A 17584-nucleotide genomic window follows, 5' to 3' on the forward strand; every position below is an offset into this window, starting at 1 on the left:
TATGTATGAGGTATATAATAGCATCTGTAAAGCGCTTACAGAGACGATTTTCGGATTAGGCGGTGTATGAATCCAGGTTTATTATTATTATCAGTATTAAACCTCACCTGGTTCGTTAGTAGAATGACATATTGAATGTTTTAAGTTAATAATAGTATTGCTCATGCTATTGATGTCACAATTTAATATGAAACAAATTTACAACGCATTTCAAATTCATGACGAAATACACTGACAGATTGGGAGAGAGAGCGATAAACATGTCATATGAATATATTTCTTATATGTAATGCAATAAATAATGTATGTTTCTATACAGTTTCTATATCATTGTAGAAGGTCACACTCCAACAGAAATATTCTTGAGTTTTAAACGTGTAGCTTAGCATGGAAATATTCCATACATACCTGTATCATGATAACCTTTAAAAGGTAGATTTATACAAACTGCGTCAATGTGGTTTATTTGTAATTTGGATTTTCCAAGACTATTTCGTGATTTTTATGATGAAAGTCATGATAATGTTCAACCTGTAAAGGAAAGAATTAAGTGGATCTTCTTGATCTTGGTCTATATCTTTCCCTCTGATGTTGTTGAATTTGTTGAAACAAAGAAACGACGCGCAATATGCATGGTAACTGAATCGATAAGGAGGAGGAGGAGGAGAGAGACACACATCATTAATCAGTATGACCATGAAAAGCAATCTGTATACACTGTATACGGGGTTTTATTTCAGTAAATAGTCGCTGGTGTCAATTTTTATTTTCATTTACAAGCTATTATCTGTTATTACGATGGATTGTGATAAGTCACAATAATGAACGGAAATTTGCTCACAGCGTTTTTTTTTTATCGTAAAGACTACAGGTTACAAGTTTAGGGTTGTAATTGGGTTGACGTTGGTTTTAGGGTTAAGGTTAGGAAATTTGGATTGGGGTTAGCGTTACGTATAATGTGGGGTCGAGTGTTGAAGTTAAGGGTTTTTGGTCGGGGATTATAAGAATTATTATATCCCCTGTATGTAAATATAAAGTAAGTAATGAAGCGCAGACAGTGATTTCAATGTAATTGAATACTACGTATCTTCTCATGTCTAAATTAATAAGATAAATGATGATACCTTTGAATTTTTGCACTATAGTGGGATCATAAAAGACAAACATACATTTTCTCATTTGTACGATTTACCAAGACATTTCAGGTGCAATAGGTTATCTTCCTTATGTTTAACTAGTAGTCGGTCATTAACTCTAATATCACAAGTTTACTTTATGTTCGTATTACAAAACATGTAGTTTCCTGTCTCATTTCTTTTATATTCGATATAATTGCGCTTTGATTCACATATAATTATGTAATAGCTGAGGATAATTGATTACAAATAATTTATTTATTATATTGCATTATAATGACACATCAACTAATTTTTAGCCAACTATTCGAGTGAACTTTTACTTCTATTTTGCCTATCCATGAACGATTTGTTTCAAAAGCTTCATTATTTATATGAAAGTGTGATTTAAATTTTGAATGAATATGTACGTTTTTATAACGAATTAGTAATTTTCTATTTTATTTTATTGATTCCAGGAATATATCAAAGAAAATATATTGTGTGCCATAAGCTTTAGTAAAAATATTATACTATGCAATAAATTTATTGTAAAATTTGTTATTTTAAAGTTGTGAATATTTACCCAGTCACGGTATGGAATACTACAGACCATTCTCAAAGCACTTCAAACAATATATTTGTCGTAAGTAATTGTAAATGACTTGACATATCAAATAGGCCAGTGGGGCACTGCGCCAATTCTAAAGTTCTTTCAAGGGTTGTTATATTGTTCTGTCTTGCTGTAGTTGTGTGTTTGTATGTAGTTTTAATGATTATTTCATTTTTATTTTGTTATTTTACGGTAAAAGAATTAACGGTTTAGGATTATATGCATCATGAATCTTTTATTTCCATTAAAATCACGAAAGGGATAATTATTACGGTTGCCTCTCGTGATCTTTATTCACTTTTGTATTACATAAATTAACCTATTTTATAAAATTGCTTGACCACAAAATGTGGTTCAATCTTGCCTCTTAGATCTGCATGAATTAAACATAAAAGTAATGAAAAAGAACAAGTCAAATCGTTTATATATTTAAAAAGGCACGTCTTTTATGACAAGACAATTAATGTTTTGCTTTGTAACCCTACAATCTCTTTCTGTTGGAGCTAATGAACATTACCCCTTTACTGTCTCATTTTAAAATTTGTTAATTTGATTCAACCTTACAAGAAGAAAAAAACTATTTAGGTCATTAGATTGACATATCAATAATAAAGTTTAAAGATTTGCATTTTGGGGGAATACTTCAGTAGTTCACGATTGTGGGTTCGAACCCCGGCCACGTCATACAAAATGACGTTAAAAGACGGGAGTTGCGGCTACCTTGTTTGGCGTTCAACATTAAAGGGATAGAGCAACGTCGATCTGGCGCTGCTCAGTGGCTGCCGAGCTCACGATCAATTGGGCAAAAAGAATTTCCATTTTCGGTTTAATAAAATTTGGAGTGGACTTTAAAAGATAATTATTATTATTATTATTATTATTATTATTATTATTATTATTATTATTATTATTAAACTGGAAATGAAAACGTGAGTGGATGTTTAACATCACTGTTGTATCACCACGCCATATTATCATTAAAACTTACCCCATACAGAATAAGCCTTAAACAGCAGGGCTGTATATGATGATGATGAAGTAGAGCTGTAGTCAATGTGAAAATAGCAATTTCCATCAGGTCATACGTTAAAAAAATACACAAGTATGATAACATAAAAAGGAGATATTACTACTGTTCTCATTTGTGTAATTTCTTATTTTTGATAAATTCTAAAATTACTTTATTTTTTCTTCTTCACCCCCTTTCACATTTGGGACAGTGTGACATATATCGGTTTTTGTTTATTCTAACATGGTTTTACCATATTGACCATCGACTTATTATAGATCGATTATATTTGAATGACCAGTCAATGACCACGCAATGAGCAATAGTTACCCCCGAAAAACACTCACAGTTTAATATATGGCACCATTCATTAAAGGTAATACGAAGTTTTGGTATAGGGTCATGAATTTGGTTCAAATGAACATATTGGAAGCATATGCGATCCTACAATGTTCGGTGATCGTTGTCGCGGTTGAAATCGAGTCTAAAGTTATGAAATTGTAAATAATAAACTCTTTATGTTGAATAGCTCCCTCTCAAGGTCAAGATATAAATTAAGCTATAAAACAATGTTTCTTGACATCAATATATCAATATATATTTCCCCTGTTTGCATGCTTCCTGCTCCCATACTGTAAATAAAATGAAAAGTTGTAATCTTAGAAAGCGAAGAATTTGGCTTACTTACCATCTATCCTACTTTTTTAGTATCATCTCGTCCATATCACTTTCTCCACCCTCTCCCTCTTCTTTCTGTCTATCCGTATGTCTGTGTCTCCAACAGGCGCGCGCTCTCTCTCTCTCTCTCTTTCTTTCTATCTGTCTGTCCGTCTCTCTCACTCTTTCTCTCTCACTCTATCATGCTGTCTTTTTCTCATTTTTTCTATCTTTCCCTTTCTCTCTCTCTCTATCTCTCTATTTATTTATTTATCTCTCTTTCTCTCTCTCTCTCTCTGTCACCCATACTCTCTCTCTCTCTCTCTCTATCCACTTCCCTCATTTTCAGTACTGTACACTATACATTTAAAAAACGTAATGGAATCCTGTGCCCGGGTAAATAGTTCCGTAACAACTTTTGTTAAATACCTGTAACTGGTACTATCGTACAATTTTAATTAATACTGTGGTTTGAGAAATCGTGATAAATTAGTTCGTTTATCTATCAAAAAAAAAATTGAGTGATCACTGACGTCACTCCTCAGGAGAGTGAAAATGTTGTGAAAATAGAGTAAGCATTCCATCTTTTCTTCTCAAAGAGCACTTTTTAATCAATCGATATTCACTCCTGAGCAAATGATCACGGACGTCACTCCCAAGAAAGTGAAAATAGAGTGAAAATTCACCTTTTTTTAGAGAGAGAGAGAGTACGAGTTCAGAAACAAAATGAATACGAAACAGGCTCGGAAATACAGTTGAAGTCCATTTTATTAATTATAACGTCGCTACAAATTTAGCCGAAGCTCCAGTAGTTTAAACGAAGATTATATAGAGATATCGACTGCTACGAAAGTTGCATCCGCTCCTATCACATGATAGGAGCGGATGCAACTTTCCCGCGAACCAGTATAGAAACAGCCAGTCCTCGAATATTAAAGCAGTCGATATCCCTTTTATATACCAAATTGACACAAAAAACTTTCAAGATTTCTTACCTTCTCCTTTAAATGAGTGAAGATTGATTAAAACATCACGCAAAATCTGAGAAACTATCCGTTTATCTTTGCCGGAAAATCGACTGAAATTTTCGATCAGTTGGGAATCGCTAGCAAAAAGCACTGTATGGTGTCCGCGCTCGCTCAAAGAACATTTTAACACGTAAACCAATGGGTATCGCAGCAAAATTTTATTATTTTCCTGGTAACCGGAATTTTGAGGGATGTCACTTTTTTACTATATTAACCGGTTTGGGCATTTTTCGTTTCGTCATGCACATAGCGCTTAAATAGTCGAGCGCCCGGCACGGCTTTAATGTCACATACTCTTACTAGCCGAGAAAAGAGGAACTAACTGATCTTTATTTCCATAACCCTGCATCATCTATATTTGACGTAATATTTGATTATCATTTTAACGATGACCTCACTCCACTTTCATGAACTCTTAATAACAGGTGCGGTGGGTCGATTGTAAAAAGTTTGGTTAAAGGTAAAGACCAGTATTGGAAACGCCCCAATTTCAAAAAATGAAATGGAAGCTCTTATTACCAATCATGTGAAAGAATATGTTTTGACTAATACATGATGATAACAATTTGCCGGGAAACCCCCTACTAATTGATATATTTGGTAAATTAGTTTATCTATTGGACTGTGAGAGATAAACGCACGTGTCGCGCACGTGTGCGTAGTCCCATATACATCTCTCTGTGTACAGTGCTTATAACTTTTCGAAGACTGGGCCAAATTTCTTATCGTTTTGATGATTCCAGAACCTTGCAGTACACACCAATACTTATATGCTAGACGATCAACCTTTTCTGATCGATTCCACAATGTTTCTTTCACAATGCAATCGCATGACTATAACTGGTCTTTATCTTTAAAGCCTACTTTGATCAGGTGAGCGCTAACATATTGATATTTATCTGAGTTTAAATATACATTACCTATTAATGTTTAAAGAATCAAGTAATGTAACCTATAATATATTAGCTTATCCGGTAACTTTCATAATTCGTCAGCAAAATCAATCATATGAGGGGAATTTTAACTAAACGCTTTTCGCAACCTATCCGTCCTAAAATATACAGCACAATATTCGCACATGGGTGATGTATATTGATTAATGAGCAAAAAAATAGCGCATGGCAGAGTGAAATCCTCCACTGATTGCATACATTGATCTTTTTACTGTTTCTGATTTAAGAACAAAAACAAGAATTTTATAAATGTCTAAGCACCTTTAATATGTTTTTGTTTTCTTCATGAATCCAAACATTGCCCCTTTTCCATTGGGCATTTTAATTTTCTCACCCTAATTCATCCATGGTGCCAGGTAAAATTCAATTGCTCTATATACGTTTCAGAACTTGTTTATACCTTTCTATCATTATAGGTACTCATCCGAAACTATGCGCCTATAGAAGGTGTAGTGGGTGGGGATGTATACCACATTATTTACTGCATCAACAACGTATTGGTTTTTGATTGGTCAAGAGCTCTTCACGTGATCAAAAATTAAAAAAACTATTTTGCAAAAGGTGCTATTGACTGCTCCCCCCAAAAGAAAATTGATGGAGGATATAAAACAATAAACCCTGCCTTCTTTTCGAGATACTGGTTCAAACTATGGGCCCCGGTGTTTGCTAGAGTACGCGGCCGCCCCCACAAATCCCCCTAAACGAAGAAAATGCAATAAATTGTCAAAAATTCATTGCATTTTCCCCCGGCCCCCAACAGGAAAAATTCCTCTGTGTGGCCATGCCTTAAACCATTATGCATGGCCCTACAGAGAAAACCCAAGCTTGTTATACAGTATTGACAAAATAATAAGCACTTTATTTTTACAAATTAAATCGCGTGATTCGTTTTTTTTTCCTTTAACCAAAAAACAATTAAAATATAGACGTCTGACCAGGCAAGACATTCTAAGAAAATAAACTTTAGTACTCTACTTTATCGAACATGTTAGGTTCGATAACATGGATAACCGATCCGGCAAGGAAATTACTACCAGTGACCAAAACCTGAAGATGGTCAGCTTTATGCAAGAATCCTTCACCATCGGGCAAGTCCATCGATTCCCTATCATCAAGACACATACGAGAGTCTAAAACCCATTGAATTGCTTCTGTAGCGGAAGGAGTTACTTTAAAGATTGGCGCTTGCATGACGTCACGATGACATGGTTGATCTTGGAATGAGTCGCAAATATCACCATGGAGCTTCTTGAAGGTTGCCAGATGCTGGTGGCATTTCATCAGCTGATCATCTAGCAACTGAATAGTTTTGTAATCTGAATAAATTTAAGAATAAAACCCTAAATTATTCTGGAAGAAAAGTCTGGTCATTCACGTGGCAGGATTCGGCAATAGACAAGGATTTTAAACTAAAAGTTTATATAATAAAATCATGCAATGGTATTCCATTCAGAATGATATGGTGTAGCAGCGCTGCAAAGTCATTCGTTTGGCGTGATTTAAGCTTTCCTCTAATTTCTGCGGTCTTTCTATTTTGTTCTTCAATTTTTGTTGATAATTATAATTATAAATAAAGTGATATTGAAACCAAAAACTGTAGCACGATTTAAGCTTTCCTCTAATTTCTGCGGTCTTTCTATTTTGTTCTTCAATTTTTGTTGATAATTATAATTATAAATAAAGTGATATTGAAACCAAAAACTGTAGCACGAACTAGAGCTCGGGTACCATATGTTATTCTATTTATTTAAATGGCTTGTCTACCTAACAACACGGAATGTATGCAATTCGTATTCTAACTATTCAAATACAATCATTCGTAACAGGTGAATGAAATCATTTATAACGAGGCACTAAACAAGATTTGTCCCTTAAATTTGATTACAAATTGTTTATGGGCTTTTATGTGTATTTGAACCCCCCCCCCCCCCCAAAACTCTCCGGCTCGTAACAAAAGCAAAAGGTCTACCCGTATTGACTTTACACACCGGACTTTTGCTGAAAGGGGGGTGCTGAAAAAAGGCTCGTATAACAAAATAAAAAGGTCGACCCGCATTGACTTTACTCACCGGACTTTTGATGGGATTTATCCATCCCGATCTTTTTTTGATTTAAATTCCAAGATGGCAAAGCCTTAACGTATGAGGATTTAAATTCATGAAGTGTTAATTTTAGCTACGATCACGTGACTTACCTCTCACTTCATTTTCTTGAGATGCTACGGTTCGCATGACTGAAAACACAACAGCGTCGAACCCGTATTCCTGACGAAGAAAATAGATCGGATAATTTCTTCAGCATGAAAGAAGAAATAATGGCCGATAGAAGTAACATCACTTCATTGAAAACCATTAAAGATATAAAGAAAGGAAATATACTTAACTGAAAACAACCAGGAAGGAGGTGTCAATAACAAATGTGCATGTAATAAATGTAATTTACATGAATGTGTCTTCTGTTCGTCACACACAGTTAAAAAAAACAATCTTGTTAACTTTTTTTTTCTTCATCGAACTGTTCGCATCAAAATATTTTCCTCTATTTCGTTCTTTTTAATTTATTTATATTTACATTAATTACATAGTGGTGTTGAATATGTGATTGTGTTTGCATTTTCTCTTTTCAAACTAAAATTGTCTTCATCACGCATTAGGAAAAGCATTAGGAAACCTCTCCCAGAACGTTCTCTTGAAATAGAAGGTGAGGTGAAAATTTATGAACAGAAGACAACGTTGGCTATTTCCTTAGCTCAATTACAACATTGCAACTTTAATGACGTAGAATGAAGGTAAATTAAACGAAAACTTACCACAAGAGGTCGTAGGATCGTGTAACCGTCTCTATCCCCGCCTAGATTGAAAATGAGGACTTTTTTGATGACTCCTGGGATCATCTTGGCCTCATTCGATGCCTCTTCTTCAAACCAATTCTTACAGAAGGCCACGCTGTTTTTGGTATGTGCAATATCGATGTAGTAAGTCACGCCGGTTTTCCGGATTATTTGGTTACGTCCTGGCCACTTTGATAACTCGAATCCTGAGAGCAATATTCAAAAGACAAATTAATTATATAGCTTAAACAAAGTAAATGACTTATCTTTCGATGCTGCCTTAAATAGATAAATATAGTATTTCATTTGCTTTAAATACAGTATTTGATAACGACATTTGCTGATAAGCGTCAGCAACTGTTTATTCATTTATTTCACTAAGCAATATCCCTTAATACTTTTCTCAAATTCCATATGTATTTCTATTGATATCTGTATTGTCGAAAAATGTGTCACACTTTGGAGTATATCAAATTACTTGAAGATGTCTTTAGAAATAAATATTTGTAGATAATGTTGGTATTATATTCAACCCATACAATGCGTGCGTGTGTGTGTGTGTGTGTGTTGGGTATTATTTGTTTGCTTCTGTTGTAATTCTATTCTTTCTGTGTGTAACTTTACCGTGCAATTAAAATCAATATCATTGCTCTGCATGTACTATGATTAACTTCCCATGAACTTTATCATCCTACTTATTTTTTGCTATTCGCTATTTGCAAGGTGGCCTCGTTAGCCAGAGGCATTAAGCGAAAATTACCTTGTAAGAATTCGTCTGGCAGAACGAATGGCGTCGCTCTCTGAACTTTCCCATCGTCAAGTTTATCACCAATTGTTGAGTTGCCGCTGATATCTACATCTTGTGGTCCTATATGAAAAGAATACGTACAATGTTTTTTATGTTTCCATACAAATGTGGCCACAGTACCTCTCCAATAACACAATACCTAGTATTCAAAAGGATGTATATGTGTCAAATATAAAACTAAAACAAATTCTATAGAAATATATGAAAAATAACATAATATTTTTCCTAACCCTAGTATATATATATTTGAATATACAAGTATGTCTATCCTTTAAATTTATTGTTATGTCTAGGGGGGCCTACATACGTTTACAAGTATTGATATAAATTATGTTACGTGTTTCGCTTCTTTTCTTTAATGTGCATAGTACGAGACTCGTATAGACTACATTTATTCGCTTTGAAATATTGCCATGTCGTCTCTGAAGAAAAAAGGTTAATAACGAGTATCTCTCCTGAATATTACCTTGGAATTGCACTCTCCCTGGGGCTTTCTCATCGAGCCACGTTTTAGTGAGTTGAACGGCCAAAGCTGCGTTAATGCGTTGATGTTTTCCAGCAAGACCTAACTTGACACTGACGCCATTGCATTCGTAGTCGCCTAAAGGAGGACAAACTCGCAAAGGTGCCTAAATGGAAGGAAGAAATTTTCATTGAACTATTTGGTTGAGCATATGCAAAACACGAAAATGATTGCCAAATATTTCATATTGTTTAAGACGCTCCACAGCAATATTTGAATAATGACGAAATACAATTAAAGAATTCAAAATATGGAAGGTTCAAGAGAAATATCCTTATGAACAAATTTATTTCGTAATGGATATAAGCTTAGAAGTGATTAAAGTCACTGACGACACTGACAACGGTCACTTATTAAACGAAAACATATCCATTGTGCGTTATTAACTGACTACTTGCTGTTCTGAAAGTCTTTCAGTACCTTTAAGAACCATAAAGCCTTGGGTCTTGATGGCCCTTGTACAATATACTTCAACTTTTGGACTTACTATATGGCAACGGAGAACTTTTGACAGTGTTTAAAACTTAAAGAAACTGGGGTAAAAATGTCATAGTATTGTATAATTGGCTAGTAATAACCATTACATTACCGGACATGTGGTTAAAATATTTGGACATATGGTTAATATGTTTGGACATGACTGGACATACGGTAACTAAAATAAAAATTAGGCGCTCATGTTCATTTTGATTACCATTAAACTCTTGTGACTTACGTTTCGTTCCTTTGCCCGTTGTACAAGCACAGTCATCGCTTCCTCTCGCTGTGGCGCTGTCAAAGCAGGTCGACCATCCTGAAAAATATGTTTTTTTGAACGAAGATGAAGTTTAAAGCCATCTCTCTCTCTCAAATGTTCACTTCTTACGTTTCTCTCCATTTTTTTTGGATCACGCATCACGCAATGTCCCTCTCTATTAATGTGTATTCATCTTTATCTTGCTGCTTCCTCTTCATTCCAATTCATGAATTAGACCCTATCTCCCCTTGACTCACAGTTTCTTATATTATATCTATGGCAACCACAGTGTTTGTGGGCCCATTGTTTCCTCTTTTTTTTTTTTAATATTAAGGCTATTGCGTATTGCAACATAGCTTTTAGGAAATATCACGGACTATTACTTTCGAAAAGTGAAGTGCAAATTAAGGCAGAAGTTTCATTTTTAGATTCATAGATTTACCTTGAATATGCCTGATTTATGCCAGGAGATTTTAGCCAGGGTGTCGCCGAGTTGTGAGACATGTTCCACGGCAAGAGACGAAACACCAGTCACAGTTGGAGACCTTTGGAATGGAGTTGGTAAAATGAGAGAGGAGAGAGAGAGAAAGAGAGAGAAACGTCAATAGTCTTGTTCAGACGGAGGCAAGTTACCCTAGGGTAAAGGTCGTGTTAAGAGCTAGTTGGGGGTCAATATGGCGAGGTATATGGCGGGGCAAGCAGGCCACTATCCGTACAACTATACAACTATACGCATATACGACTGTATGTCTATCCAGCCATCGGATAGACGTATGATTTTGACAAATGAGGGATTACCGCTGCAAGATGAGGCTCTTATAACTCAACGTTGAGTCTCCCTTCGCCCGCCGAAATTTGATTTTTCTTCCCCGTTTGCGATCGAAAATGTGAAGAAAAAAAAAATCATTTTGTTAGTGCGACTTCTGAATTACCGTTATGAACTTCCTATTTTACAACGGTTATAAATAGACATTTTGTTGTTCTCATAAAACATTTCTCCTTTCCTTACTGCCGGCTTCCACTGTAGGCCCCCTGCCACTAAACTTCATAAATAACAATAATTACTGTTAACACCGGTGTACTGAACCGAGATCACCTCGGCTCGGCAATGATTATTTGAACCATTACCCTCGTAGTCGGTTTATATTTGCTTACTACATGTATTAAGTTCCTGTAATAATTGTATCAATGTTTTATTTCCAATAGTTAAAACGTACACAATCTGAACATGATTTCTGTGGAATACACAAAAGGTATTACAATTGCCCACAGGAGTTGATTTCTCTAAAGTTTTTGCGATATTGTTAGTATTTGTACATACCAAAGAACGTTGGTTGAATCATATTCGCCTCCCAGTCCTACTTCCACAACAGCGACATCTACCTATGAACGACAAGTTAGTAGTATAATACTGCCTTATCCTGTCTACAGTGCGTCCCAGAAAAAATGAAACCGAGAACTATCGATGTTTTATCATAACTTAATCACAATTATAATTAATAAATGACACATATTTGGAAAGCTTAGATCCTCCGCTTTCATTTGATGCAACTTATATGATGCATATTTGAGGCATGAGTGATTAAAAGCAATTTGAAGAGAGGAAACCAAAAAGTCATTTGGCGGGCGGTATTTGAATTACAGGGAGAAAATCATATTTCTAGAAAGTTCAATTTCTGCCCTTTCATATGACACCTCAATCAGGATAAATGAACCGGGAATAACAAAGTCAATTTGTTCACTCTTGCAAACAATGTTCATGTTCCACTTCATTTTCGAGCGTTTAAGACCCCGATGCTGTTTTGTAATACAAAATTCTCTAGAGCAACGATGCATTCCATAATCAATATTATATTAGTATTAACATTAACACCATAAAACGATACGAGTGAAGTATGTGGAAAAAATTTGACCGCGGTCTTACCTTTTCTTTGACAAGAATGTAGTATGCAATGAATGTGAACATCGAATATGGACCTGTCACGGGTGTGAATATGTGACCAAATTTCGTTTTGTTCTTCTCTAGCAGTTCAAGGCATTCTACTCCATATCTTCCATACATTGCTCGGGAAACTGGTGCCCCATTGATACGGACTCGCTCACGAATCTCTAATAGAGGGGGAGAACTATAGAAGGACAGAGATGAACATACAATCTGCTTTTATGATATTTGTTCATTTTGAGAGGGTACAAATACGAAATAAGAAGTGGAAACAAAAGGAATCTTGCCTGAAATGGTACTTGTTGATTAAACACATATAGTACTTGATACTAGTTCGCCTTTCGTTTACAAAATACAAATGACTTTGTTTAACAAATCAATAAACATTGCTATGAAACAAATTCACAAATACAATTATGCACTTCAGTCGCTCCACTCCCTCGCAACAGAAAGCCCAAGTCTCCCACAATCTCTTATTTGCTTGCTTTCTTTCTAGAATCACTCCTGCCCTGGACCAAAAGTTAAAGTATTGAGCTCAGGGTAAATGTCGAATCACCGTCATAACACCTAGCAAATATAAATATTTCCCATTAATTCTGACTGAGTATATGAGGGAGCGGAACGACTGAACGGTATAATTGTATAAGTGAATTTTTGTTTATAGCAATTGATATCAATTATTCTCAACGCTATTAACTACATCTCAAATACTAACTCAAAAACACCAACTATATCTTATTTATTTCTTGTTAATTAATTTTTCTGAAATGTTGATTAGCTCATATATATATCATCTCATTGAACTATGTATCATATCTGTACAAAAAAAACCTGTGTGTTTTATGTTTATATGTCCATTGTCCTGGGCTATGTTTGCTTTATTGTGATATAAATTTCTGTACAGTAATGATTTATTTGTACCACTGTCTATTTTGATTATGAAATAAATGCTTATATATACCTTATGATGCCTGTCTTGTAGCCGTATGTCCTTAATATCCTTTCTGTCATAGCACATGTCGATCCCTTTCCCTTAGTACCCGCCACATGGATGCACGATAACGAGTCTAAATCTTTTCTCTAAATAATACATAGATAAGGGAATATACTATTTATCTCACGTTGTTTCTATATGATGAGGTGTATTAAAAGGAGCATTTTTACATTTTTTTTTTATAATATGAAAGTCTCATATCAGACCAAAATTTGGGAAAGTTCTGCAAATTTGAATGATATATGTATTTGGAGTAAGTTTCTTAATGTTTTTCCTAATGTTCTTTTCATAATACTGATCTTAATGTGTAATTTATTCACTCTTTGACAAAAGGCTAATTTTGTATCATAAAACTTTGGAAAACACACAATCGTTTCTTTGAAACAGCCTAACAAGATTGCCGCAACGACTTTTGAAAAATCAACCTACGGTAATTCCAATGGCCTTTTGCGTCTCCTATTGAAACGTTCGAATTTTTTTATGACGTATGACGTAATCCGAACTTGATGTCCATGGGACCTACATGAGTGGATTAAAACTGCCCTTGATTTGATTTTTCGAAAATAGTTGCGATTGTGTTATATTTTTATAGAACTTTTTTTCATTCAATTAGACAATTACATTTATGCGTCACAATAGGTATCTTAGGATCCATCCTGAATAACAGAAACCAATTTTCGATTATAATCTTTATTATTGTAATTATACTTTATTCCGACAATGTGTAAGTTTACCGTAATTCCAAGCCTTTCTAAGGAGATTCTGTTATCTGATATACGGAATTTTCTGAGTTCATCTAAATCTGGACAATTCTCCTGCCAGTCGTTAGCTAGCTCTTGATGCTTCTTCAGAAATAGCTGCAAGAATACAACGAGAAGGAGAATTTATTATGCACTGATAAGAAAGATTAACGACGGTACCCCATTATATATGATGAACAAAACCGTCATTGTCATTATTGCCCATGCACATTAACATCGAAACGTAAATTTAGTCTAGATTTAAGGGTAACATGTAGTTTTTCCGAAGGTTCATAACAAGTTTAATTGTTTCAAAGGTTCGGAGCTGCAAAGGTTAGAACTTCGCATGTTAGAGCACTCTTTGTCACACATGCAAATCCAAGTTTGATCTTACTACCCACATTCTTCCTGTTTAAAATAGAATTTAATCAAAATTTAGACAATTTTCTTGACCAGTTTATAAATAACGGGGGACAACCTTTTCTCTATTTCTATAAAGGCGTGTCCGTCTCCCATTGAGAAACCGAAGGCCGTATCATAGGCCCTATTTGCATTAGACTAACTCATGTTAAAGCCTAGGTGACATTTGCCGAGGCGGCCGTGCGGTCTTAAATATCTACTGCCAATAGCGATTATAGGACCGCCGCAGCATTCCCACGGCCTAATTCCTGATGAAGAAAAAAAAGCACTAATTTTCGTTTGGCCCTCGAAAAATTGAAAACCGCATCGCCAGGGGAGGAGGCCCATCTCAAAAAAAAAGGTTTAATTAACGTATTTTGGGGGTTCGTTCCAGGTTGTTTTTTAGGCCTCTCTTTCGGCCGACTAGTTATCTCCACTGCTCTGGATAGTCCGAATGAGGCGTTTTCGTATGACACGTAGAAACACAGGCGTCAATGCAAGCATATTATACTGATACTATTGCATTTCTAATTTAAGATTGTGTCAAAGGGGATGGGGCCTTTTCAATTATTGGCCCATGAACTAATATTGCTAATACCTATAAGAATTGCGATAAACGGTACATGTACACCGTAAATGAACATGAACAGTGTTTTCCACTCAAAATGCGCATCTTGTAAAAGACATCGACTCATTTCGAAAAGCATTAAATTACTTTTCTGCGTGGCTTGACAACATATATTATAGTTTCAATCAAATACAAAATATTTGAATGTACAGCTTTATTGTGTTTTAAAACCGTCAAATATGACTAGTTTTAATAACCCGATATTTTGAGTAAGTCACAGTTTTATGTTTTATTGTACTATACGTATGTGTTTAATATCCAACTTTCAAATATCAAACAGGTTTATTAATTCAAACTCCTAATGAAGATTATATCAATTGAAAGGTCTTCATCAGAGCATACATACTTGGTCCACAATAAAAAAATCATGATTTTCAAATTTTGAGCCAAAAATGACTGTTTTAGTTAATCAAAATTCGCGTGGCATCTACCCCTATGTTATTATTTAGTATGATTTTCGATAAAGTGATGGATAGCATGGATGCCATTCATTACTCCCCCCCCCCCCCCCCACACACACACACTTTTTTTTTATTTAAACAATTTTGTTTTATTTCTCCAAATGTGCAATACAAACCATAACATACAATTGAATAAAATAAACGTTTTCAATATTGATGCTTTTACATAAACATAATTGAACACAAACTTATTTGCAGTATATATAACTTAGCAACAAAGTAAACGTATAATTACCTAAACATAATATGTCAATTGTAAATGTTATTCACTTATATACAACAAAAAAACACTTAAACAAATCTGGAGGTAATTTTACTGGAACAATCCTGCCCCCTCCCTGCCCCCATCCATCACACAAACATACTCACCCACCCACACCCCCCCCCCCACACACACACACTACTCATTCAGGGGATGTCTGCTAACATTCTTAACTCAAGAAAAATATACTAAATAAGTTATCCAGGCCGCAAAATAGAGTATAAACCCTTTTAACAGGCTCACGGTGGAGAAGAAGAAAACAATCTTAATTAATCTTAAGCTGCTCCCACTTTATGAAATGTGATCCCAGCTTTCCCATTTTAATTGCTATTTTCTTTTCCTCGTCCCTATACTTAAATATTTTTCTAAAGTTGTTACTCGCCCCCCCCCCGATCTTGACATAAATGTAACATACTTCACCATGAAAATGATAGTATTACACATTTTTATTCTATATGAACTTCCTACCAACCCAACAGATATATCTCACCATTCTAAATCTTTAAATTCATCTAACTCAGAAATGTGATCCCAGCTTTCCCATTTTAATTGCTATTTTCTTTTCCTCATCCCTATACTTAATTTTTTTTTCATCTTTTCTAAAGTTGGTACTCGCCCCCCCCCCCCGATTTTGATATAAATGTAACATACTTCACCATGAAAATGATAGTATTACACATTTTTATTTTACATGAACTTCCTACCAACCCAACAAATATATCTCACCATTCTAAATCTTTAATTTCATCTAACTCAAAAAGTTGTATTAAAGCCACGCACACACAAACACACACACACACACACACATGCCCTTTCTAGAGCCCTTTCTTATGTTTGGCTGGAATACTATCTAATTATCTGACTTAATGTACCATATAGAATAAAACATTTAAATTTATGTTTTCAATCGGAATTTTGAAAATAGTTAGTCGATATTTAATTCAATGATATTTATATTGTAAATAAAAGTTTTAAACAGATATGAAATAAAAAGTAAATGAAATGAAATTGAAAAAAAAAAACTAAATAACTTCTCATATTCTTAAAATGTCACCTCACCTGATAAAGTTCCTCTCCAATTGGAGTGTCACTCAATCCTGCTTCTCGTCCCGCATTTCCTACATCAACTCTCGAGTCCATGGCTGCACTTTCAAAATTCAATTTTGATTGTCAAGCAAAATCTTTTGTCCTTCAAGCCTCTCTGTTTTTTAGCGATGTTATGTCTTAACTGAACAACCACCAAGGAGAGTATTCCTCCAATTCTACACCATTTATATACTGGTAAGCTGCACGATTAAGAATTGTTCACTGCCAATCACACTCGTCCGTAAGCACGCATGCGTATATGACTTTCTCTCTCTATCTAGGATATGTGTCCTAGCTGCTGGCCTTTTATCTAGTTTATTAGAAGTGCCAAAACAAAAATAATTTGTAGTTGAAGTGCCACCCTGTATGGTTGACTGTGCTGCGAGGGAGCGTAGCGACCAAGCCGAAAATAGGTGGGGTCGTGGGGCGAAGCCCTAACGGGGGGTAGCAGGGGGCATAGCCCCCTGAAGCTGGTGGATTTCTCTCTCTTTCTAAGTGCCATATCGTTTGACTTTGGCGATCATGCCGTTCCACAACCCTCGGCTCCTAGCCTTCTGTTTTAGTACCACTCCCTGTTCTTTTTTGTTTTGTTGTTGCAACAGTCGCGCGCCGCCAGTTGAAGGCCTGTCATAGGGGGTAGTTGACTGGAATTAGCCCCTGGTTCTCTCCTTATCTCGTCACAAGTGATCTACTTTACTTTTATATTTCGTCTACGATCTTTCACGTAGTGAAGTCACAATGGAATTTTCTTAGTCAACTTTTTAGGTCCCCTTTTTACCACCCACCCCCCCCCCCTCCAA

The 17584-nt window shown here is 35.2% G+C and overlaps 1 protein-coding gene across 1 annotated transcript; it reads right to left on the reverse strand.

The window, feature by feature from the left end:
• Positions 1–5204: 5204 nt before the first annotated feature.
• On the reverse strand, positions 5205–17003 carry LOC100890414 (folylpolyglutamate synthase, mitochondrial). Its single transcript, XM_030972762.1, has 12 exons — positions 16758–17003; positions 13943–14065; positions 13176–13294; positions 12197–12398; positions 11594–11655; positions 10715–10817; positions 10252–10329; positions 9480–9642; positions 8966–9073; positions 8185–8411; positions 7570–7639; positions 5205–6691 (listed from the first exon to the last, which is right to left on the reverse strand). Exons 1-12 carry the CDS (start codon positions 16836–16838, stop codon positions 6339–6341), a joined length of 1689 nt encoding a protein of 562 aa, XP_030828622.1. The 5' UTR covers positions 16839–17003; the 3' UTR covers positions 5205–6338.
• Positions 17004–17584: the final 581 nt, after the last annotated feature.

This window comes from Strongylocentrotus purpuratus, unplaced genomic scaffold, assembly GCF_000002235.5.
Source record: "Strongylocentrotus purpuratus isolate Spur 01 unplaced genomic scaffold, Spur_5.0 spur5_scaffold_6, whole genome shotgun sequence".
Lineage (NCBI taxonomy): Eukaryota > Metazoa > Echinodermata > Echinoidea > Camarodonta > Strongylocentrotidae > Strongylocentrotus > Strongylocentrotus purpuratus.

What these genes read in the sequence shown, in the direction of transcription:
- LOC100890414 (XM_030972762.1), bottom strand. Translation starts at nt 16,838, where the DNA reads ATGGACTCGAGAGTTGATGTAGGAAATGCGGGACGAGAAGCAGGATTG. An exon ending in ATAAATCAGGCATATTCAAG is followed by an intron (nt 10,330 to 10,714) that starts GTAAATCTATGA and finishes CATATTTTTCAG; the next exon opens with GATGGTCGACCTGCTTTGAC. An exon ending in GCCAGACGAATTCTTACAAG is followed by an intron (nt 8,412 to 8,965) that starts GTAATTTTCGCT and finishes TATTGCTCTCAG; the next exon opens with GATTCGAGTTATCAAAGTGG.